This window comes from Podarcis erhardii, assembly GCF_964252035.2.
Source record: "Podarcis erhardii genome assembly, chromosome: 13".
NCBI lineage: Eukaryota > Metazoa > Chordata > Lepidosauria > Squamata > Lacertidae > Podarcis > Podarcis erhardii.
Window position 1 is genome coordinate 29,144,447 of NC_138502.1, and position 23,578 is coordinate 29,168,024.

General features: G+C 47.1%; 1 protein-coding gene and 1 long non-coding RNA gene across 2 annotated transcripts; one reads left to right on the forward strand and one right to left on the reverse strand.

The window, feature by feature from the left end:
* Nucleotides 1–629: 629 nt before the first annotated feature.
* Nucleotides 630–2,164, forward strand: LOC309326861. Its single transcript, XR_014150396.1, has 2 exons — nt 630–1,406; nt 1,574–2,164. It is a non-coding gene; the product is annotated as an uncharacterized lncRNA (long non-coding RNA).
* A 2,475-nt stretch (nt 2,165–4,639) lies between these two features.
* LOC309328140 (Golgi-associated RAB2 interactor protein 4-like) lies at nt 4,640–23,300 on the reverse strand. The gene is made up of 8 exons (XM_081838123.1): nt 23,205–23,300; nt 21,625–21,679; nt 20,692–20,855; nt 12,182–12,381; nt 9,941–10,190; nt 8,373–8,659; nt 6,353–6,399; nt 4,640–4,855 (listed from the first exon to the last, which is right to left on the reverse strand). The coding sequence occupies exons 2-8, from the start codon at nt 21,677–21,679 to the stop codon at nt 4,740–4,742; spliced, it is 1,119 nt and encodes a 372-aa protein (XP_081694249.1). The 5' UTR covers nt 23,205–23,300; the 3' UTR covers nt 4,640–4,739.
* Between the last annotated feature and the right edge of the window lie 278 nt (nt 23,301–23,578).

Sequence of the window (23,578 nt, forward strand, 5' to 3'; positions counted from 1 at the left end):
TGAGGCTCCAATACTTTGGCCACCTCATGAGAAGAGAAGACTCGCTAGAAAAGACCCTGATGTTGGGAAAGATGGAGGGCACAAGGAGAAGGGGACAACAGAGGATGAGATGGTTGGACCGTGTTCTCAAAGCTACCAACATGAGTTTGACCAAACTGTGGGAGGCAGTGGAAGACAGAAGTGCCTGGCGTGCTCTGGTCCATGGGGTCACGAAGAGTCGGACATGACTAAATGACTAAACAACAACAACAACTTTCCTAACTTGTGGCTGTTGGATCAACCTCTGATGGATGAGAAGGATTGGGTCCGGCATTACTTTTGCTGTGCATGTGTGCCAGTATCCATACTTGGCAGAGTCACATCTCAGTGCAGCTCCTTCCTTGGAAGGGGTTGAAGGTACACACAGTAGGCGATAAACACTCATGGACGCCATAAAGATTCAGTCAAGTGTAGAGGTTTACTTGACAAGCATAAAAGCATATTGGTAGCAAATATATACAGACATTCCCCACTGGTCGTGGTCAAGGCATGCTTAGAGTCCAACAAGAGTACAAGACACACTGCTTCTCTCACCGCGAGGTGCAAGCAAGAGATTCACAACAAGTTGCACAGAAGCATTGTTAATCAGTACTTCCTGTCACACTACACATGTCTAAAGAACAGTTCCCACAGAAAACGTCCTTGCAAAACAAAACAACCTCAGCCTTCTGCTGCTTCTTGAAACTTCTTCTCCGCTCTTCTGTGTTTCTGGAACAAATGGTTCTCACACAGAGAGAGAGAATATCCAACAGTGGCTGTATGTTTCTATGCAGCCCCCGCCACCTGCTTCAACCAGTAGGTTTTGTTGACTTTCAACAGGTTTTGTGCTGCCTCTTCGCTTCCTCGTTTCAGAACTATTTGGAGCCAGGGTGGGGACCCTATGCTGCTTCAGGTATCGTACCCCCTATCGTACATCCATCAGCTCCAGCCAGCCTGGCCAGTGTTCAGGGGTGATGGAGGATGTAGTTCAGCAACAACTGGAAGACCACAGATCCCTGATTGGTGGGGATAGCCTTAAAATGTTGCACTAGGCTACCATCTCAGAGTTGGTATCCTCATGGGGGAGCAAACCAAGTCGTGTAGGTTTTTTGCAGTCTGTTTGTGCATCATACAGAAACGACGGGGCTGTGGTCTCATACATGCACACCAACTGGTGGATAAATCCTGCAGCTTTGGTCCATTTCTGCTAGAGCAGTTTTCTCAACCTTGGGTCTCTTGCTGTTGTTGGACTACAACTCCCACCATCCCTTAGGTAGCAGGACAAGTGGTCAGGGATGATGGGAATTGTAGTCCAAAGACAGCTTTGGGAAACTCTGCTAGAGGCTGAGTGTCAACGTGTTTAGGGCTTATTCCTGGCCTAGAGGCCAGTGGCGTAGCGTGGGTTGTCAGCACCCGGGGGCAAGGCAAGTGATTTGCGCCCCCTAACCCGTGGATTTGTGCCCCCTAACCCGTGGATTTGCCCTAACCCCAGAAGTTGCGGCCGGTGCGGCCGGCCCCCCCTACACCCCCCACGCTACGCCACTGCTAGAGGCAGTGGGATAAGGGGCTGCAGTTACATGGTTTTTCCACTAGAGGTAGGAATGAGCAAGTGGGAAAAGCTGAAAAGCAAGCAAAAGGGGGAATTGAGAAGTGAAATGGCTTCATCTGACCACCAGGTGGCTGCAGAGATTTGTGGCAAGCGCTGCCTTCATTGTGGAATGTTCCTTCCTTACTCAATGGTACATGAATGTCCAGTCCAAATGCTCAGAAGCCCCCTTGTTGGATCCCACTTCATGCATTCCAGGTTGAGGTGTGTGTGTTTTAAAATAACTGGTTCTAGAATTCAGCTCTGGAAAGCATTGATTCAAACTAGGCACAAACTAGTACACCTCTGTACATGCACAAGACATTTGAGGTTCAGACCAGCCTCCATGCCCTGAGCCACTTGAAATTGGTTTGTAGTAGATGCATGTTAACCCAATTTAAATGCTGCTTGATGCCTTGCGGCTGAGCATGGGCACAGACTGCACTGAGAAGAGTCGGGTCCTGGAAGTTCTGTCCGTGGTGCTGGATCTGTGATGGTGCATTCACAGTCACAAGTCATTTCCTTCACGTGGTTGATTAAAATACGCACATCTTGCCTTTCAGCTCTCATGTCCTTTCAGGGTGTTACGTGTGAAGCTGCCTGTTACTGCTCCACAGGGCATGGGAGCGGCCCACACAGACTTACCATGTCATGGTGGCAAGTTGTCAAGTGTTGAGTATGGGCTTGAGACATTTTGCTGGCTGAGCAAAGTGTGGTTGCTGCCCCCGACTCCATTCCACCTATTGAACAAGATGGACAGTTGACAGAGGGTGGGAGCTCAGGAGATGGCTATTTCTGCCTGCCCCCTCAGGATCCGCTGCCCGAAGCAGTTACCTCATTCCGCCTGATGGTAGGGCTGGCCCTTCCCCACTGCCTGTTGTGCTACAGCAAGGGTGGCCATCTTGGCCGACCCATGCCCATGCCCACCTGCCGATCACCTAACATTCCATATTACATATGCGGGAGGCAGTGGAAGACAGGAGTGCCTGGCGTGCTCTGGTCCATGGGGTCACGAAGAGTCGGACACAACTAAACAACAATGGGGCAGGCAGCTACAAAAGCATCTGCCCTGGAGTGGCTGGCTGACAGGTGGCTTGCCCTGCTGTCCACAGGAAGGGAATTACTCACATGGAGTGCTCCAGACAAATAAACAACCCCCTGTATCACCACCTGTCTATTGATGGGGACATCTGGAGAAGGGCATTAGGAGATGAGCTGAATACCTGAGCTGCCTGAAATGGGAGCAGGCATCCCTTTATGTACCTGTGTTCCAAATGTTTAGTGTTTTATAGGTAAGCAGACTCTGCCCAGGAGATATTGTAGATGTCCTATCAGCCAAAGCTCTTAAAAAGCACGCTAAGTCACCAAATCTGCTTGGGCCTCAATGACAAAACTAGATCTAGGAGCACACTCAAGCTGCACAGCATCCCCTTTCTGGGGAACTTCACCTGGAATTAGGGAATTGCTCACCCCCCCCCCCCGAACCACCATCTTGTCAGGATTTAATTTGTTGTCTGGGCCTCATCCAGGCCATTACTTTTTTAAAAAAATGTTTCATTGATTTGCACATAAGCAAAATAAATAAATATTAATACTTTACTGATAACCCCAAAGAACAGCAAACACCAAAATGACAGTTTGGACTTTGGCAAACATAACTGGATTGACCGTCCTGGAGAGGGGGAAGTGGGTCTTTTTTGTAATTGTTATATATTGGAAATCAGTAAAACTGTATTTTTTTTGGGGGGGGGGAGAAATCTCCCAAAGTATAATACAACATATAACAATATAACAAAAAAGGCCATAAGTATATTGTATGGTTTTTGTAATTGTCAAGGGAGTCAACAAACATTAGTAAATAACAGTGTCCCCGGGTGTTTTGAAAAGAATCACATAGTCTGGTCTGTAACTGATTTGGAGGGACCATTCAGCCCATCCACTGCCTTGCTTGACTTAGTGTCATGCTATAAATACCTCCGCAGAAATGGGGCCTAATCCCAGGTAAGCAGGAGTGGGTAACAAGGAGAGACACAGCTGGCTTGTCACACATCACACCTGGACCTAGTTTGTAGTGGCCACCTGGCCCCTACTGAATAGGCCGGGCATGTCTTTTGATGGAAATCAGGCTGGTATAATTCCCATCTGGAGATCCTAATTGTTATGTGAGGAGGGCTGTTAGGTGAGAAATCCACCTGTTGAGTTTTGTTATTTGGCTGGGTAAAAAAAAAAAAAAGCTGAAAGCCGATTTGTAATTATCTTCCTTTATGGGGGGGGGGGGAGTAAAGGGAGGGGGGAACCCAAAAAACGTTTGTACCTTGAAATGTGCTTTAGGAAGAGCAAATAAGAGGCAATTTTTACCTCAAAATTCATTTCAGTGCAGTTTCCCAGCATACCTACCTGCCTCTTGGTATAGCACACCCTCGGTGCTTGTGGTTGCAAAGACTCAATTCTAGTGCCTATTCACACACCCACTTTGCTTTTTCAAGCACAATCTCGTCAGAGTGATAATTTCATGGCTAGCCAGGGGTCACAAGTCCCTCTCCATTCTGCCCGAGTTAATTAGCGGACCCCATGGCAGAAAGTGGCAAAATCCATCAGGTGACCTTGGCAAACGGAGGCAGTCGAAAGTTAATGTTCCTGGCACTCCCCTGAGAATTTTAATGAAGGTGGCCCCAAGTGGAGAAATGGAGGGGATCCGGTAATAATTGCCTCTGGCCGCATTGGAACAGGCCAATCCAAAGGTGTGAGGCCTTATTGATTACCAGTGGAGGGATTTTCGTCTTGGGGTTCAACAGAAAGGACAGCACGTCCAAGAAGGAAACAGTTTGGTCCTGTACAGAGCTTTCGCTCCCTCAGTCCGCTTCTGGCCTCGTCTGGAAGTTTCTTAAGCTAGGCCGGCCCTACCATTTGGCGGGTGCTGCAGGTGCAGAGCAGCGACACAGTGTCAGAAATTGGAACTGTCTTTGCCGTTCAGTGTGCCCTGCACCCCCTTAACTTTGACCCTTGCTTCTCATTTCCCACCTTTACCCACAATGCTTTGCTTTTTTGGTGTTCTTTGTTTTTATTATAACCAGTCTCTTTAGTAATGTTGAGGTGGCCAAGAGGCTCCGGAATTTGGGTTCTACTTTCTCTCCGCTCAGCGTTTCTTTCCTTTGCCCCGGGACCTGGCATCTCGGCTCTTGCTCCTCTTCCGCCTCCCCCAGGAGCAGGATCTGATGAGGGAGATAATCTTGCTGGGCTTCCGGCCTGAACCTGCGGAGGAAACAGGAAAAGGAAGTAGACACATGACTCCCTGGAGCACAAGGGCCTGCTCATGGACACAGCGTGCAGGCAAACAAGGGAGAGATGGAAAGATCAGGCAGGCAGGGTTAGGAGCCTGAGTTGAAAAAGAGAGACCCATTAACTTAAACTGAGTTAATAGCCATTTCCCCCTCTTAGAAAAATATGGGAATTGTAGCTCTGTGATGGAGAGAAGGGATAGTGTAGGCCTAATCCAGGGATGGGAAGCTTGCAGCCTTCCAGATGATGTTGGTCTCCAACACCCATCATCTCAAGCTAGCATGGCTTAGTGGGTAGAGATGTCAGGAGCTGGGGACCACCAACATCCTCAGCATGTGAGAAGGTCTGAGCTGGTTGCTCCAAGCTCAGACCGCATGGCTTTAACAAGCCATTCTTGTGTTCCTATACCACTTGGCTTTTGTAACTAAGCCAGGCTTTCCTGCCTTTGCAACATTTTCTGAATGCTGTGTGGAAGAGCACATGAATCTGACCTTTGGAGAGTTTGTAAGTAAACCATTTTAACTTACCAAACGTGGTCTTTTTCTATGCTGGGGGAAGAGGAGACTATTTTGTAACTCACAAGGGCATATATTAAAGGTTCAACAGTCTATATTTCCACGTTTTCCTAGCTGCACATTTTGTGATTTTAAATCTCTGCTGGGGTTCTCCCACCAACTAATAATTGTCCCAAGCCGAGATCTAGGCAGCCAATGAATTCTCATATTATACCTATTTTTCCCCTTATCACCAACAGGTAGGGCGTAAGGCAGGAGGCCAACAGTAAGGGGAGCTAGAGCCAATGATGGGCAGAGCCAACTAATTCTGCTTTTGCCTCCATCTTCATCCCTGCTGATGTCTATAAGGACAACACTGAAACTAAGGAGGAGGAAGCTGATAGGAAACTGGTTGTAAGTAAGAAGGCAAACAAATGGAGTCTCGCTGAAGACAGACCGAACATTTAGCCTAAAGCAGCCTTTCTCAACCTGTGGTTGAGATGTTGTTGAACTACAACTCCCATCACCCTTAGCTAGCAAGGCCAGAGCTCAGGGATGATGGGAGTTGTAGTCCAAAGACATCTGGGGACCCACAGGTTGAGAACCGCTGGGCCCTAAAGGATCAGCCTCCACTGTGGCTTTTGAAGGGCTGTATGGCCCAGGTCTGGCTTGAAGAAGAAGAAGAAGCCTAAGAACAGAGACTTGATGTCGCCCATCAGCAGTGAACACCTGGGCAGCAGACTGAACCAGGGGCACTGGTCACACTATGGCGAGATGCATTTCTCTTTAAGCAACAATAATGACAAAACTGTGGCCTGCTTTATCCTCATCTTTGGCAGTGCAAGAAGTAGCCATCCTAAAGAGACCAGTTCAGAACCTAAGCAGGGCTGGTTATCAGCTAGAGTAGGAAAGTGATTGATAGGAGCCACCAAAGGGCAGAACTGTCAGCTCTTGACGGACGTTTAGCATCTCTTACTTCTCCGGGGAGACTTCCTTCTGCTACTTCTGCTCTTACTGGTTTTCCTGAAACAAGAACAGCCCGTCAAGACCACTCTATCCAATGACATCACACAATTCCCTACGGCCACCGTGGGAAATTTCCCCAGCTTTGGATCCCTGGGCAAATTTAGTTACCTTGCAACGTTATTTTTTAGGATGGAGGTAGGCTTGCCTTCAATACCCGCCTTCCGGTCTCTTGCTTTCTTAACCCACTAGATGCACACCCACAACCAGTAACATATGTATACTGGAGGTGAAACCTACCTAAAGGTTGTCCAGATTTCCTTTCACACCATGTTTCCAGGCACAGATCCAAGCTCTAAAGCTCTGTGATGGAAACGGGTGTTCTTCCGCCCTATCGCTTTCCCCAGGAAAAACCACATTTTACCACTGAGTTGGAGCAAATGGCAATCAGGTTTTCTGCCAGTTGCCATTTGCTCCAATTCAGCATTAAAATGTGGGTTCTCAGGGCCTGGATAGCTCAGTTGGTGAGAGCATGCATGGTGCTGATAACACCAAAGTTGCAGGTTTGATCCCCGTATGGCTCAGCTGCAGATTCCTTCATTGCAGGGGGTTGGACTAGATGATCCTCAGGGTCCCTTCCAACTCTACCATTCTATGATTCCATGAAAGTGCCGTGATAACAACTGCTTGGACAGGGAGCTTTAAAGTGCAGGCCTGGGCCTGGAAAGCATGGCACAAAAAGAAGTCCAGATGAACCCTAAGTCCGAAAATCAGTTTCAACATTTGATGTGTTTCAATTTGGGGTGGTTGCAACTCAGCTTTCAGGGGGCCACAAAACAAACAACCCAACTCTGAAATCTGTTTTCCAAATTGCAGAGCTATAACGCTGTTTGTCAAATCCAATACTGAATAGTAATTCTGTTCTAAAAGTTGCGTTTTAGGTGTTGTTAAGACACCCTGGGATCTGTATGTGGAAGGTTGGGATAAAGAAATAATAATAATGAAAATAAAAATAAGCAATAAGCAATAAAATACATTTCACTGTTTGATTAAATAACCAATAGATACTGGTTTGCTACTCCCCAATCGTAGGGACGTGGGTGGCGCTGTGGGTTAAACCACAGAGCCTAGGACTTGACGATCAGAAGGTTGGCGCTTCAAATCCCCACGACGGGGTGAGCTCCCATTGCTCAGTCCCAGCTCCTGCCGACCTAGCAGTTCGAAAGCACCTCAAAGTGCAAGTAGATAAATAGGTACCACCCTGGCTGGAAGGTAAATGGCGTTTCCGTGTGCTGCTCTGGTTCGCCAGAAGCTGCTCAGTCATGCTGGCCACATGACCCGGAAGCTGTACGCCGGCTCCCTCAGCCAGTAAAGCGAGATGAGCGCCGCAACCCCAGAGTCGGCCACGACTGGACCTAATGGTCAGGGCTCCCTTTACCTTTTTAATCCCCAATCATTCCTAGTCCAGCAACATCTCAGAGGCTTACAGGTGCCACCCTTCCCCGTTTACAGGCTGAAATGACTTGCATCTTCCAGGTTCCTAAAGGGTTTGGTTGACTACCAGGTGACGGTGGTGGCTCTCTGTGGTATCCCCTGCAATCTTTTCAGCAACTTTATGGCTGCGTACAAACAGCATACATTTAAAGCATGTGGCTTTCCCTCAAAGAACCCTGGGAGCTGTAGTTTGTGAGGGGTGCTAGGAATTGTAGCTCTGTGAAAGGTAAGTTGCCATTCCCAGGGGGTGCGCATGCGTGCCTAGGGAAATTTGCTTTCAATGTCTGCGATGTACGCAGCCTCTGTATGGCACCTGGCCCCAGGGCACACCAAATCAGCTTCACGCTCAAGTGGGGATTTGAAGCCAGGTCTCCCACTGTCCTGGTCTGTTGCTCTGACCACTACACCCCACTGCCTCCCAGTAGTTGCTTGCTCTCTCTCTCTCTTGCTTTTCAAAACAGTGTGTTTGAGCTGGAGCGCTGCAAATTTCAGCTCCCTTAACACCCCTCCCCTCTCCCAAACAAGCCCTAACCCAGTACCTGCTCATCCTAGGGCTCCTCTCAGTCCTCTCGGGCTGACTGTCCCGACTCCTGGTGCTGGGCGGGCGCTCCAATGGCTCCGGCACCCCCAGGTCCTCAAACTCAGTTGTCCTTCCTTCGCTTTCAAATGGAGAAGGGCTGGGGGCTCTGGAGCTGGGCTGGCTCCCCATTGAGAAAACCAGGCTGCGCCTGCTCCTGACGTCCTCTTGGGCAGGGCTGCGAACTTCAGCGGGTGAATAGATACTATGGATGCTCACGGTTTCTTCTAGGTTTAAGGATCGCAGGCTCTGGGGCAGATAGATGGATCAGGACCGTTGAAAGCACCACCAAATAATTCTAACCCTTATCTTATCCTCACAATAACCCTGCCAGGTAGGTTCGGCTGAGAACCAGTGGCTGGCTCAAGGGAACCCAGCGAGCTTCGTGGCTTTGGGACTGGAACCCAGGTCTCCCAGGTGCTAGTCCAACACTCTGACCAGTACACCACACTGCCGGGGTCTGGAGTGGGCTGCAGTCTTGGAAGCAAGGTTCAGATGCAACATTTCTGTGCGCCCAATTGGCACATGAGGGTCCACACACTCCTGCCTCTTCCCTCACCATACTCATGTCTATTCCACCACTTTGCCATCTACACCACACCAATGGGTGGAGCAGCACAGAAAATATCCCAGGTGTGTGTGCGTGTGTTTGTGTGTGCTTTTTTTTTTTTTTTTTTTGTCCCTTTCCACCAACCATCCCCTCCACCCTCCACCCAGCTTACGGAATCAAACTGCCGTTTGCTCTTTCTTTAAAAAAGCAGAAATGTTCATACAAATCTGATTTAACAGACTCCTGCAAGAGCTGTAAGAGAAGCAACCCGATTTGGGGGCTGCTTCGTGTTCTTCGTGATATGTGAGTGCATGTACCAAGCTGTTTGTAAATTAAAAGATAACTCCTCTCCCTCCCTCTCTCTCTCTCTCTCTCTCTCTCTCTCTCTCTCTCTCTCTCTCTCTGCCTTCTCTCCAACGGATGTCCAACCAGCTTAAAGCATCCAAGGATCGAATTGTGTTGCTAAGAGGTGGGAGGGGAATCCAGTCAGTCTCTTCTTACTGCTTCTCCCTGTTTTTCCCACCCCAGACCTCTCCCATGACATTCCTGCAGCATCGGAGATATTGGTATGGGGCAGCAAGGGGTGCATGAAGAAGGCAGAAGACAGCAAGGGTAAGGTTACCAGATGTCCCCGTTTTCCAGGGACAGTCCCCAGATTTACAAATCAGTCCCCTGGCAAAATTCATCTATTTAGTAGTGTCCCCGGATTCATTGGAAAAAATCTGGTAACCTTAAGCAAGGGGGCATGGAGACATGGGGAAGGGCTGTAGCCGAGTAGCAGAGCATCTGAAGAAGGTTCCAGGTTTGATCCGTGGCATCTTCCTGGAGGCCTGGGAGAAACCCCTCTCGGGAATCCTGGATAGCTGCTGCCAGTCAGTGTAGGTAATACTAAGCTAGATAGACCCGTTTCCTGTGCTCATGCCGCCTTGCAAAGTGTCTTGTATAGCGATTACGCTATATAAACAGAAGGAGTTGCACACCTGTGCCCTATCGGTCATGGCCTCCCCAGACCCCCCAGGGTCTTCGCTCTTGCTGTGCAATAGGGGCCCTTGGTCCGAGGGTGGCCGCAGCATGTTGACCACCTTGACCCACAGTTTGAAGACATCCTCTTTCGCACCAGGCTGGGGGCAGAGCTGCAAGTAGAAGGTGCGGCCGCTCGCCAGCTTGAATCGCAGCTGCTTCTTCTCTGCGTTGTGGAGCGAGATCTTGACAAAATGAAGAGGGATAAGCCTGTAGGCGGTGGAAAGGAAGAATTAGGGGCATGATTCAGTTTGGGCGCTGATTCAGCACGTACAAAAACAGCCCCAATTGGGTCCAAACAGCTTCAGAAAGACATGAAGTTTTTGTGCCTCCCAGTTCACTATTAGTGAGGAAAATGAAGAAATGGTTTTAGCCTCTCTCTTGTTCTCTGTTTGGCAGAACTGGATGAACTTTGCAAGCATAGCCTGGATGGATAAATCCCGCCAAATTCTAGACAAATAGGTCCAGAGTTCTTCATCTATTTAAAAAACCAACAAATATTTCTGCACTGTCAGGCTGCTCTCTGCAATCCCTTTCAAGCAGGTGAGGCTTGTCTAGTAGCTGGTAGCCAACAACCATCAAGACCACTGAGTAAACACCTAGCAAATGATACAAAACCCTCCAGAAATGGTCACGGTGCACATTCAAAGCTTGTAACAATACAAAATTGCCTCTGTTTTTCCTCCCTTTACCATACAAAACTGACAACACACACACACACACACACACACACACACACACACACACACACACACAAAGGCACAGCTCCACCTGCCACCTTCCATTCCTAGATGACCTTGGTTGCTCATTAATCAGCATTCATTGTTAGTAGCCAGCCCACCAAGAAGGATTGCAAACCCTTCCAGGAAAAGTTGGCCAAGAGGGGTGGGAGACAGAATGCCTCTGTCAATCAGTGTAGACAGTCCTGGGCTAGACGGACTAATAGTCTAACTCAGCATGGCAGTTTGCTGTGGACTTGGGGACTGAGGAATCCAAATAGGACAGGAAGCAGAGCTGAATCGGGCCTTAGTTTGCCTCCCCATGATCTAGTCCAACCCCCTGCAATGCAGCAATCTTTTGACCAATGTGGGGCTCAAACCCACAAATCTCATTAAGAGATGGCTGAGCCATGAGCCATGATAAAGGACACCACCATCATAATGAGTACTGTACTTTTCCGTGTACAGCGGTACTTCGGGTTAAGAACTTAATTCATTCCGGAGATCCGTTCTTAACCTGAAACTGTTCTTAACCTGAAGCATCACTTTAGCTAATGGGGCCTCCTGCTGCTGCCGCGCCACCGGAGCACAATTTCTGTTCTCATCCTGAAGCAAAGTTCTTAACCCGAGGTACTATTTCTGGGTTAGCAGAGTCTGTAACCTGAAGCGTGTGTAACCTGAAGTGTATGTAACTTGAAGTACCACTGTATAGGACTAGGTTGTTTTATTTTAAAATTATGCTGAAAAGTGGGGGTTGCCTTATACATGGATAGTGCATAGGTTCCTTCCGCGGCTGTCAGTGGCTATTGGGCGTGTTACTGGTTGCTGCATCAATAGCTGGTGTTGATTGGCTGACACTGCGGCAATTGGGTGGGCAATTGGCAGCTTCTTCTGGCGAAGCGACAAACGAGAGGCGGATTTTGCAATGCGTGCGGGTGAGTTATTTTTGGCATCCCCCCCCCAAAAAAACAACAACTCTGTGCCATCTTCCCTCGTTTTCTTAAATTGAAGTCCCCCAAAATACATGGGGAACTCTTATACATGGGGGGGGGGCGTCTTATACATGGAAAAATACAGGTGGAAAACCCAACAGGTCCCAGGGCACCTGACAACAATTTAAAGTTCAGGATTAAAAACAGTTAAAACAAAATTCAGAAGTCATAGTGTGGTCATTTGGGTTCTACAACCCTATCCTGTCCACCCCTACCCCAAACTCACCCTTGTAAGATTGCCAACCTTTTAAAAAAAAGGATTGCGAGAGTCTTCAGTCCAGGAAAAGCTGTGGCATAACAGGCGGTAATGAACAGGTGAAGGTTTTTTTACAGCCTAGAGATACCATGAACACTTCACCTATGAGTTTGACCTGTTCAAGTTGCAGCATCTCCATCCATTAAAAATGGTGGCCTGTCTTACGTTACGAAGCCTTGAAAGGCATTGCAGCATCTGCAGGATTTTCTGTATGGAGCTGGGAGCTGGGCTTACCTGGTGAGCTCTAATCCCAGCGACGAGGAAGACTGGCGGAGCAATGCTTTAAACCTCTGGGGTGTCTCTTCGGGAGGGCAGGTGGGGCGAGCCAGAAGCAGCACGTTGGGGACCGTCATGCTGGAGGAGGTGCAAGCAACCCCGACAGTCACGGTCTGGACTTGGTTGTGCACGTCAATCACCTCTCCTCGTTTGTTAATCTGCAGAGAACAGGAAAGGGCAGTGGCAGATATGCAGGGCCTCATTCAACAGAATGAGCAGGCACTGATGGTGTATCACATTATGAGTCTTTCATAAGACCATCTCAAGAAGGGCGGTGCCTGAGACCTCACTGTGCCACTCAGAATGCTGTTGGCATCAACAAGAGCATAAAAATAAATTCCTGGAATGATTTGTTTCCTCAGTTTTCTGACAGGCCAACTCAAACAAACTTTATGAAAGCTGCTCAGCCTAAGCAGCCACATCCCAGTTGTTTTGGGTTCTTCTTGTTTAAATACTGTGTGGAAACCACCATCGATTAACTGAATCTTTGGTGGCCACCAGTGTTTTAAGAAGTCTAGCTTATGGCTGGGATCCAAAGGATTGCTTCAGATATGACCAAAAGACTAGCAATTATGCCCAGTGAAGTTGACTTCTTTTAAGCAAGTTGGTGCTAATCCCATATTACAAACCTTATGAGGAATGGTTGAGGGAGTTGGGTATGTTTAGCCTGGAAAAGAGGCGAAGGAGAGGAGATATGATAGTCATCTTAAGAATGGAAGATGGAGCAAGCTTGTTTTTTCCTGCTCTGGAGAGTAGAATTCAAACCAATGAATTCAAGTTACAAAGGGAGATTCCGACTAAACATCAAGAAGAACTGTATTGACAATAAGACTCCCATGAGAGGGGGTGGACTCGCCTTCATTGGAGGTTTTTAAGCAGAAGTCGGATGGCCATCTGTCACAGATGCTTTAGCTGAGATTCCTGCATAGCTTCACCATTAATTTTTGGGGGGTGGAAGATGTCAGATCGATTGTGTGTCATTTATGTTTTAAGTAACCTTAACATTCAGTATGGCAAGTTCCATTTAAAAAGCGATAGAGGAAAGAAAAACAGCTTTGGACACACTGCTTACTATTGGCATTCTTCAGCAGATATTTGCTGAACAAATAAAATCTTACAGATCGGAGACAAATGAAATGAGGAATGAAATTAAGCCAGACATGAATGAAATTGGGTAAGGTATCAGAAATGATATAGATGCTGTAGACCAGTGTTTCCCAACCTTTGGTCTCCAGCTGTTTTTGGACTACAATTCCCATCATCCCTGACCACTGGTCTTGCTAGCTAGGGATGATGGGAATTGTAGTCCAAAAACAGCTGGAGGCCCAAGGTTGGGAAACACTGCTCTAGACAACGAAGAACTGGCAGGACAGAGAGATGAAACCATGGCAAAACTAGAAGGAGCAACTGATGAAATGGAAGAACCCACTATACAAGTGTATGGAGAAATGAAGCAACCAAACGATAAAGCTGAGATTTTGGAAAACAAAAATAAAGTTATAGATGGAGAGATGCAGAGTTATCTGGATAATCTGACATCAATAGAATTGAGAGAGAAAGAGTTCTACCTATGACTTGGAGTGGTGATCCCAAGGGATAAAGCTATTAAATCTCTGGCAATTTTTCATTTATTTATTTTTTTGGAAAAAGAATGGAAGAAACACAAATGGAAGAATATAGCAAATTCAACATGAAGTGGAAACTGAAGATACAGAACTGGGTGTGGACCAATGGATAATAAGAAAAGGGTTATGGAATATTATCTCAATATATGATCACAACGGAGAGACTTTTACATGAGCAAATAGGGAAAAGTTTGTCATTAGTTAATAAGGAGGCATGGTTGCTGAAATTGTTGGAGGCAAAGTTGATATGTCTTTCCAACAGAGGAAACCAAAGAGTGCTGCATTCTCAAACCTATTTAGGCCTCTCTTGTAGGCAGGTTTTCAATTAAAGTCTCCACCTGCTTAACAACATATGGAGTGGTCTTAATTTGGAAGCTCTCTTTCCACAAGAAGGATCTGGACAAATTTCAGTGAGTCCTGCCTTTAATAAATAAAGAAATAAATAAATAAATAAGCAAGCAAGCATGCTTGAGAAAGAGAGGGGAGCTTCTGAAAGTAACAACAAGCCGAAGCTGATATGCTTAAAAAGAAGAAGAATCAGAATAAGGAAATCTAAGCTGTTTTGCAGAAACATAACACAAATTTCTCTTGTCCTGCATTTCAGGCACTCGCTCTGAAGTCTGAAATTGCTGCATAGGATAATAAGGGCCTATAATGACTGCCAGTTAACTGTTTTTACATCTCCATAAGAACAGGGAAGATCATTTAAGGGATGTGAGTAACGTGCCACCCTACATTTCACAAATGAAAGCAGGGACACACTTGGAGGAGGACGGCTGTCGCTGAGTGGGTAGAGCACCTGCTTGGCATGCAGAAGGTCCCGGGTTCAATCCTTGGCAAATGCCACATAGGCCTGGGAAAGGCTCCCTTTCTGATACCTCAGAGAGCTGCTGCTAGTTGCTATAAATAATAACTACCTGGATGGACCAGTGGTCCAATTTGGTCTATTATTTGATTGATTGATTGATTGATTGATTGATTGAATGATTGATTACCTGCCCTTTACCCTAAGCTCCCAGGGCAAGTTACAGCATAAAAACACAATATAAAAACAATTCAAAACAACTAGCAACCATAAAAATAAGTTGGGTCTTATTTTGACGCCTCAAGTATCTAAAGCTGAGGTAAAAAGGCACGTCCTTAGCTGTATATAATGAAGGTGACGCACCTTTCACACACATTTCTCTGATGAAAATAAGGTAGGTACCCCTGCCCGTTTGGGCCAGTCGTGTCCGACTCTAGGGTTGTGCGCCCATCTCACTTAAGAGGCCGGGGGCCAGCGCTGTCCGAAGACACTTCCGGGTCACGTGGCCAGTGTGACAAGCTGCATCTGGCGAGCCAGCGCAGCACACGGAACGCCGTTTACCTTCCCGCTAGTAAGCGGTCCCTATTTATCTACTTGCACCCGGGGGTGCTTTCGAATTGCTAGGTTGGCAGGCGCTGGGACTGAGCGACGGGAGCGCACCCCGCCGCGGGGTTTTGAACCACCAACCTGACGATCGGCAAGTCCTAGGCGCTGAGGTTTTACCCACAGCGCCACCCGCGTCCCTCTGATGAAAATAGAGACATCCTATTACATAATAAAAAATTTACTATTTATACCGTGCCCATCTGACTGGGTTGCCCCAGCCATTCTGGGCAACTTCTAACGTATATGAAAGCATACTAAAACATTAAGCATCACAAAGATTCCCTATACCCTATGCCTTCAGGTGGCTCGGGTAACTCCATACCCTCCAACATTTCTCTGATGAAAATAGGAATGTCCCAAGGAAAAGTGGAATATTCTGGGATCAAATCAGAAACCAGGACAGCTTCTGTAAATCCAGGACCGCCCCTGGAAAATCAGGTGAAAGGTATAGGACCACTGGACGATTAAGTCCAGTCAAAGGCAACTACGGGGTTGCGGCGCTCATCTTGCTTTCAGGTCGAGGGAGCCGGTGTTTGTCCACAGACAGCTTTCTGGGTCATGTGGCCAGCATGACTAAACCACTTCTGGTGCAACAGGACACCGTGACAGAAACCAGAGTGCACGGAAACGCCATTTACCTTCCTGCCGCAGCAGTACCTATTTATCTACTTGCACTGGTGTGCTTTCAAACTGCTAGGTTCAAAGATTTTTGAACCTATTTTCCCTGGAAAATAAGGATATTTGGAGAGTTTTACCTCTGTGGGGAGGGAGTTCCACAGTTTGGGGGCTGCCGCAGAGAATATCTTCTCCCAAGCTGCCACTCTCTCTCCACCCCAAGCAACAGAACTACCAAGTGGGCCCCCTCCACCAGTTTCAGCACCCAAGAAGGTCTATAGGGAAGGAAGGCCTGAGCCCCCAAAGCAGCTTCGTATCTATAAATTTGCAGCTGCCATATTCCCACACAGAAAGTACCTGAGGTATTGCCACAGCTCTCAACTCTGTATTGGTTTTTCTTTTTCATTTTAAACCCAGCTATATTCAATAACTCTGCAATAGCTGGTTCTGCACTAGCTTCTAAAGCAGGGGTTGTTAGTAAACTTATCAAAGCAGTGTCCCTTAAACAAACAAACAAGAACATTTTATCTCCCATGGATCTGGCCGTGTTAATTGCAGAAGAAATTACAGTCAAACTCATTCAGCAGCAATCTGACAGGTGGTTTTGTGTGTGGCACCGGGGGCAAGCAGCGGCATTTTGTATCCAGGAAGAACCGACTTGGTCATAGCCTGGATCTAAGTCCTATCGTATGATTTAATATTAAAATCACAAAGATGTTGCACTAAGGGGAAAACATCTCTCATAATTGCTGTTTGTGATAAATGGCTGTGTTTTGTTGTTCAAAACAGGCTTCCTCTTTCCTTTTCTGAGCCACAGTTCAACATGAATTGCATCAAATGCAAAGTGTGAAGTGGGAGACAGTGCGCTCAATGTTGCCTTGGTGTTTGTGAATGTGCGTCTGCAGGCAAGTGCGCTAGGGATATGACTTCTAGAGCTGTGGGGAGGGAGTTCCATAGCTTGGGGGGGCACCCCAGAGAATGTCTGGTCCTCTGTATATCATACACACCATCCTTCACATCCTGGTTGTGTTGTTCAGCAGGGATGCTGGCAGCACCAGGAAGCAGGAGGGTGGGATTAGGGGCTGCACTGAGGAAGGATAGTCCAGGGGCAGAGGAGGCTGGTCCATTTGGGTATATGGAGCACTGCCCCCCCCAACCTCAGTCTGGCCAGATGCCACCTGTGTATCAGTTTCTTTCTGCTTAGTCTCAGTGCCGCCGCTTGTGGAAGGGTGGAAGAAGGGCAAATATATAATTAGTTGATTCTGCCTCTCATTGGTTCTGGCTCATTAGCGCCACCTACTGTTGGTCTCCCTGCCTTCTACACTATCGGTGCCAATGGGCATCAGCCATTGCAGGTTGTGGGTTCTCCACCTATATTCTAGTGGTTTGTCATTCAGGAACAGCAGAAGGTAAAGGCAGGAATAAAAGAGGAACCATCCCTAGGATTTAAAAGTCATTTGGGCATCTGTAGTATCAGTTCCTCTGCTGTAGACCACCCCTTCTGTAATGTATGTATGATGTATTGGGAGGTGGTCTTGGGCTACAGGGTGGCAGTTTCAAAAGTCTATACAAAAGTCTTAACCTTGGGTTAAGAACTTAATTCGTTCTGGAGGTCCATTCTTAACCTGAAACTGTTCTTAACCTGAAGCACCACTTTAGCTAATGGGGCCTCCCACTGCTGCCGCACGATTTCTGTTCTCATCCTGAAGCAAAGTTCTTAACCCGAGGTACTATTTCTGGGTTAGTGGAGTCTGTAACCTGAAGCGTCTGTAACCGGAGGTACCACTGTATAAGAGCTTTGTTCTGGGTTTCTCCTCCCTCCTGCGTGTGGTGAGTGAGGACCCTGTTGCAACAGTTCAAGGAAAATCAGACTTACTAGCTGCTTTGCTTCTCAATATTCTCTGGTTGCCCTCTGTTATTTTCTCCTACCAAAAGGGAACCCACTTAAGGTCTCTATACAGTGGTACCTCTGGTTAAGAACTTAATTTGTTCTGGAGGTCTGTTCTTAACCTGAAACTGTTCTTAACTTTAGCTAATGGGGCCTCCCACTGCTGCCGCACGATCTCTGTTCTCATCCTGAAGCAAAGTTCTTAACCCGAGGTACTATTTCTGAGTTAGCGGCGTCTGTAACCTGAAGCATCTGTAACCTGAAGCGTCTGTAACTCAAGGTACCACTGTACGGGCTCTTGGGTACCCCATAAGGGAGAAGGAGTAGCTTTTGTTTAGAGCATTGTTAAGACTGCCAGCTTTCAAACTCCTCTTGTAAACTATGCTTTTAACAGTCAATTACCCTACAATCGGTGATCATCCTTACCATCTCCAAGTCTTAAAAAGATTCCCTGGCCGTTTTTCTGAAAATCATGCCCATGCTAAAATCTCAGAAGTTGTCTTAGATGTTTGCTTATTTTTTAGAAACTGGTCATTGGGCAAGCCTATTTATTTTCCTGTCAGTTCTCTGTGCAAAGGCAGAAATTCAACCAGTGAAGCTTTTCCTGGCTTGGAGGAGGCAACAATGAGAGAGAGACTTCATCCATTCAGGTTCTGCCTGCCCAGCAGCTATTATAGGCACAGGAGCAGCTGCTGCTGCTGCTTCTGTTGTTTTTAAAGGTGAAGCCTCAGAGAATAAGGAAGGGCTGATAACACTTGCTAAATGATAAATGCCTAATAAAGAACAACCATTTCATGCAGAATTTCTCCCTTGGAAGACGAGAAGCTGCCTTATAATGACTCAGACCATTGGTCCGTCTTGCTCAGTATGGTCTACTTTGACTGGCAGAAGCTCTCCAGGGCTAAAGACAAGGGTCTCTGTCAGCCCTCCCTGTCAGGGGCTGAACCTGGCACCTTCTGCATGCCAAGCATGTGGAGCTACATCCCTTCCCCTATTACCTGAGAGATTAAGTCATCAGGAGAGATGGGAAGGGGGGCGGGCCTAGAGTGGCCATCTTCTTCCTCTTCTTTTAACTTGCTCTGTCCCTGTGCTTTTAGGAGCAGCCTGCCAGGAAGGAAATGAAGCAGCTTCGGTTCTTCCCGTCCTTTTTAATCCCAGCGCTCAAGAAATGGCTGCATCTGCTACAATTCTGGGCAGAGAAACACCTCACACATTTCCAAGGCAGGCCTGAAGGGCAAAATGGCGCACGCAAGCCCCTTTCCACGTACAGAAGCCAAACAGACAAGCAATTTAGTACTAAATAATAATAATCAGAGCCAGATTAGGACCTTTAGAGGCCCTAAGCACTTAAAAGATTTTAGTGCCCCCATATATATCCAACTCAAAGTATAAATAAAATAAAATATTTTTCAAAATGGAAAAAACCCTACAGTAAGATGGAAAATTATTTTTTTTAATATATATGTATACTTCCACTTTATCTATATTTGAAGTTTTTTTCTCCTACTTTTTCCTAATTGCAAAGTGTTTGATTGGCTCCTCAAAACTAATCTCACTTAACTCATGTGCTTCTATACTTAGTAGAGATAAGATAAGAGATATGCCTTAGTAGAGATAAGATAAGAGATACGCCTTGTCGCGTACTGGTCCTGCAGGGATTTTTTAATAGGCTTCAATTGAGAAAATGAATGCTCAGCTGAGCAATCTGTGACCATTCATGTTAAAAATCCAGCCATGGAAAATCTCTGTGGCAACCCCCTTCCCTTCATTCCCTAAGCTTCTGCTTATTTTGCCTAATGGTTAATCCAGCCCTAATACCGTATTGGCCCGTATATAAGACACACCCAAATATAAGCCACACCTTGAAAATTGGAGGGGGAAAAAACAAAACACCCGAATATAAGCCGCTCCATTCCTCGCTGCTCCTGGCTGCATACTGGGGGGGTGGGGGGAGAGCTGCGCTGTATTGCCGGCAGCCTTTCTCCTTCCTTGCTCTCTCCCTTCCCGGCCTTGGGGGCGAGGATGGGGGACTACGCACAGGGCAGGCACCGCTTTGCTGCACTTCTGTCGCTGAGTGCCTCGCGCTCCTGGCTGCATATCATAAGGTCGCAAATATAAGCTGCACTTTTCACGGTGGGTATTTGGGGAAAAGGTGAGGCTTATATTAAGGCCAATACGGTAACAACAACAACAACAACAACAACAACAACAACAACAACAACAACAACATTGCTGGTTGGTTTATCATTGTCCTTCACCCTCCCCGTGAGGGAGGCTTGCGACAATTTAAAATGCAACTTTAAAAACAGTGTTACCCAGATTACAATCACAAGTGAAGGGTGGATCTTAAAACATATATTGCAGGGGTCAGAGGCAAGGGTGGAAGTGAAGACACTTGATTCAGGCAGTGGATCTGAGCCTCTCCCCTCCCCTGTCTTTGTACTGCTGCCAGCCCCACTGAGGCATCACCCACATTTCCCACACAGCCTCATTGCTGTGTTGTGGCGGCAGCTGGCACAGCCACAGCTGTGGGTACCATTGTGGTGATGGAGCTGGCAGCAGTGCAGGGGCAGGAACAGGGTGGGGACCTGGATCTGTGAGGTAGGGTGGGTGTTGTGGGGTGGTGGTGGCAGCACTGGAGAGGGGGTGGTGTTGGGGCCTTTTGCCTACAGCAGCAAAATGTCTCAGGCTGGCCCTGGCCGGGATGAAGAGGTGCACCTGCAGAATTTGCCGGAAACTTCCATTGCTCTGCCACCATCCTATGCCCCACCACTGCTTCTTGCCGCCCAGTATCCTTCAACTGACTCAGACGTCTCACTTGGCAACAGTAGGGCTCTCTTTCTAGGGAAGAGGTGCCCTTGGAGGAAGGGTGACGAGAACAAATTTCACCTGCCAACCAGAAGGGTTATTTGATCCTGCTGCAAGTTACCTGCACAAAGTCACTTTCCAACATGGGAGCAAGCCTGAGTAAGGCGTATTCCCCTTGACTAAGCTGGCTCTGCAATGGTCCCATCTCCCTGTTGAAAAGTCCTTTGCCGTAGTCACCTCCCGCTGAGACGCTGGGCAGCTGGGATCTCAGCGTCTTCCCTCGTCCTGAACCCACAGCAGCGTGCAGTTAGGGGAGAAACAGGGAGGAAGAACCTCTGTGAATTAGACATGCTAGGTGGGCCAATGACCAGTGGGCGAGACAACTGTGAGCCAGTGTGGTATAGTGGTTAAGGGACTGAAGTGGGGACCTGCGAGACCAGGGTTCAAATCTCCACCCAGCCATGAAGCTCACTGGGTGACCTTGGGCCAGTCACAGCCTAGCCTACCTCACGGTTTTGGTTGTGAGGATAAAATGGAGAGCGTGAGGAACTTAGATTTCAGTTTCACATGCTTGGCCCAGGGGGAAAAATGGGGTTGGGAGAGTGGGGGAAAGCCGTCAACAATCTCACCCACTATTGCACTCAATCTGGGAGAGTGTTTGGGTACAACTGGACACCATTTTGAATCAAGATGGCAGGCGGAACCTTTCAAAACTGCACTGATTTTAACCACTGATTCCATAAGTGCCCAGATTTCTTTTTTAATTCCTGAGGAACATATGGCACGATAATTCCTGAAGCTCATAAAAAATAACTAAGTTCTATGTCTGCCAGAGAGCCCATCTCCAGCTTTCCCAGAAAGAGCTGGTTGATTTCTGGAATGTACTACTGCAGTTGACAGGGGGAGGAGCTATCGATGATTCAGCCTGCTAAAAACACCCACTGCGTTCTGTAAATGCAGATGTAGAGTAATAGCTAAGAGACTCAGCTACCAATAATGAATTTCCCTATTTAATCCCTTCCAATTCTACAATTATATGATTCTATGAACTCACCAGGAGGCCTTAGGAAAGCCATTCTCTCGCTTTGTTTCTTCCAGAGTCCCTTCATCTGCAGTATAGGGAAATAATACTACTTCTTTATCTCACAGGGGTGTTATAAGGATTACAATGAGAAAATTCATGTGCTTTGAACAGCACTGTACAAATGCGAAGTACATGAGGTTAAAGACTCAGTTGTAGTAATATCTCCCCCTCCCTTGTTTATGGAATGCTCCCCCAAGGGGACCTGCCTGGCTCCAACCTTGGGATGGTTTTGCATTTTCATTTTTCTGGACAGCAACTAATGATTTGGAATTGTTATCATTGTATTGTTCTTTTTTTACTGGCTTATAGCCAGCTTTGGGACTTCTTAGTGAGAAGCTATATACAAATTTAATAAACCTAAACCTAATAATGAGGGAGATGGGGAGCTTTGAAAAATATGACCTCTTCTGCTGAAGCCCAGAATTCTGACATCTCATTCTGAGCTCAGTCATTCTCACCCAGGCTCAGTTTCCCTTTGATAGAATAGACTGAAATGATGATCACTGCTTTGAGCTTTTTGGGGGAAATGCAGGTTACAGGAGTATTGTTTCGGGGGGCATTCCAGTAGTTTCTAGAACCTCTGCTCCAACCCCTTTTAAAAATGTAAAATATACTCTGTTTACAGGGCAGATTTCCCTCTGAAACTTTGCCTAAATTTGCATCTAAACTTATAAAGGAGCATATGCACAAATATGGCCCATAGTCCTGTGTCTTGATTTGTTTAAGGATCTTGCAATGCTCCTGGCAGGATAAACTACTGTTAGTACTGCTATTTGTATAATTTGCATCGATAATAATGCCATCAGCTTCTCAGTTCTAGGTTTTTGATCACATGACCAAAAGGGGACCCCCCCCTTTCTATAAACAGTACACATACGCATGTCTGTCACTCACTGGGTGCAGCATCTGAGTGGCGATGTGAATGACCCATCACAGATCAAATACTTTTGCCCCAACTCCCATAACTTCAGACGCAATGGAGTTTTCAGTGGAGTTGGTTCTTGCAGGTTCTGCTTCATCAAGGATTGCATACTCAAGTGATGTGCACACATACACACTCATGTGAAGGAGCCCCCTGGGAAACTGTAACAAGCAGTGAGTTCTAATATCCTCAAGGGCACGCTGGGAAATGCTCTCTGGTAAGAGAACAAATGTTTGTGCTTGGGATGTCTGTTGACTATTTCAGTAGCCTGGCACCTGTCCCCCCCCCCATCTCCTGCAACTGTGTACACACCATACATTTAAAGCATATGAGCCACCACCACCCCAAAAAAAATCAATCGTGGGAACTGTAGTTTTTGGGTGTACTATGAAGGGGTAACCTACAGTTCCCATGTGCTTTAAATGAATGGTGTGTCTGCAGCCTCAGAGAGAAAGGCCTGTCCTTGTCGTTTATTTGTCTCTAGGGAATAGTCACCATTCATAGGACTTTACAGCCTCCCTTATTAGAGGACCATCTCAGGCAACTGCTTGTAGTAGCCTTGGTTATCACCCTCCCTGCCTCTCTCCCAGAGTCCCGCCAAAAATCTCTAGGTCTAGGAGTCACTGACCGTCTTTTTGTAGCTTGTAACATAAGGTCTTCAATGTTAACTCCCCACAGCTGCTGCCTCTGTGCTTCCCCCTCCCTTGGCTTGGGGGATGAATGTTGTGATGTCATCATTGTCTCTATGACCTTTTTAGCCCAGGCCTTAATGGGTGGCTGGGGTAAAGAGGAAGGGGTTAGCGGCAAGGAGTCCGTTTCCACTCCCTGGACTGGTAGGTTCAGGATCTGGGCTGGTTCTCTTCACGACACATGGTGCGTATGAGCTTAGGAAGTGGCCTTATTGGAATCAAACCACTGGTCCATCCAGCTCAATATTGTCAACACTGATTGGCAGCGACACTCTGGGATTTCTGGCAAGCGTATCTCACCATGCCACTTGGA

Coding starts and splice junctions, on each gene's coding strand:
- LOC309328140 (XM_081838123.1), bottom strand. CDS start 21,679: ATGAAGGGACTCTGGAAGAAACAAAGCGAGAGAATGGCTTTCCTAAGG. Junction 20,856..21,624: donor GGCTTTCCTAAGGCCTCCTG/GTGAGTTCATAG, acceptor CTGTGGGTTCAG/GACGAGGGAAGACGCTGAGA. Junction 4,856..6,352: donor AAGGAAGTCTCCCCGGAGAA/GTAAGAGATGCT, acceptor TTTCCTCCGCAG/GTTCAGGCCGGAAGCCCAGC.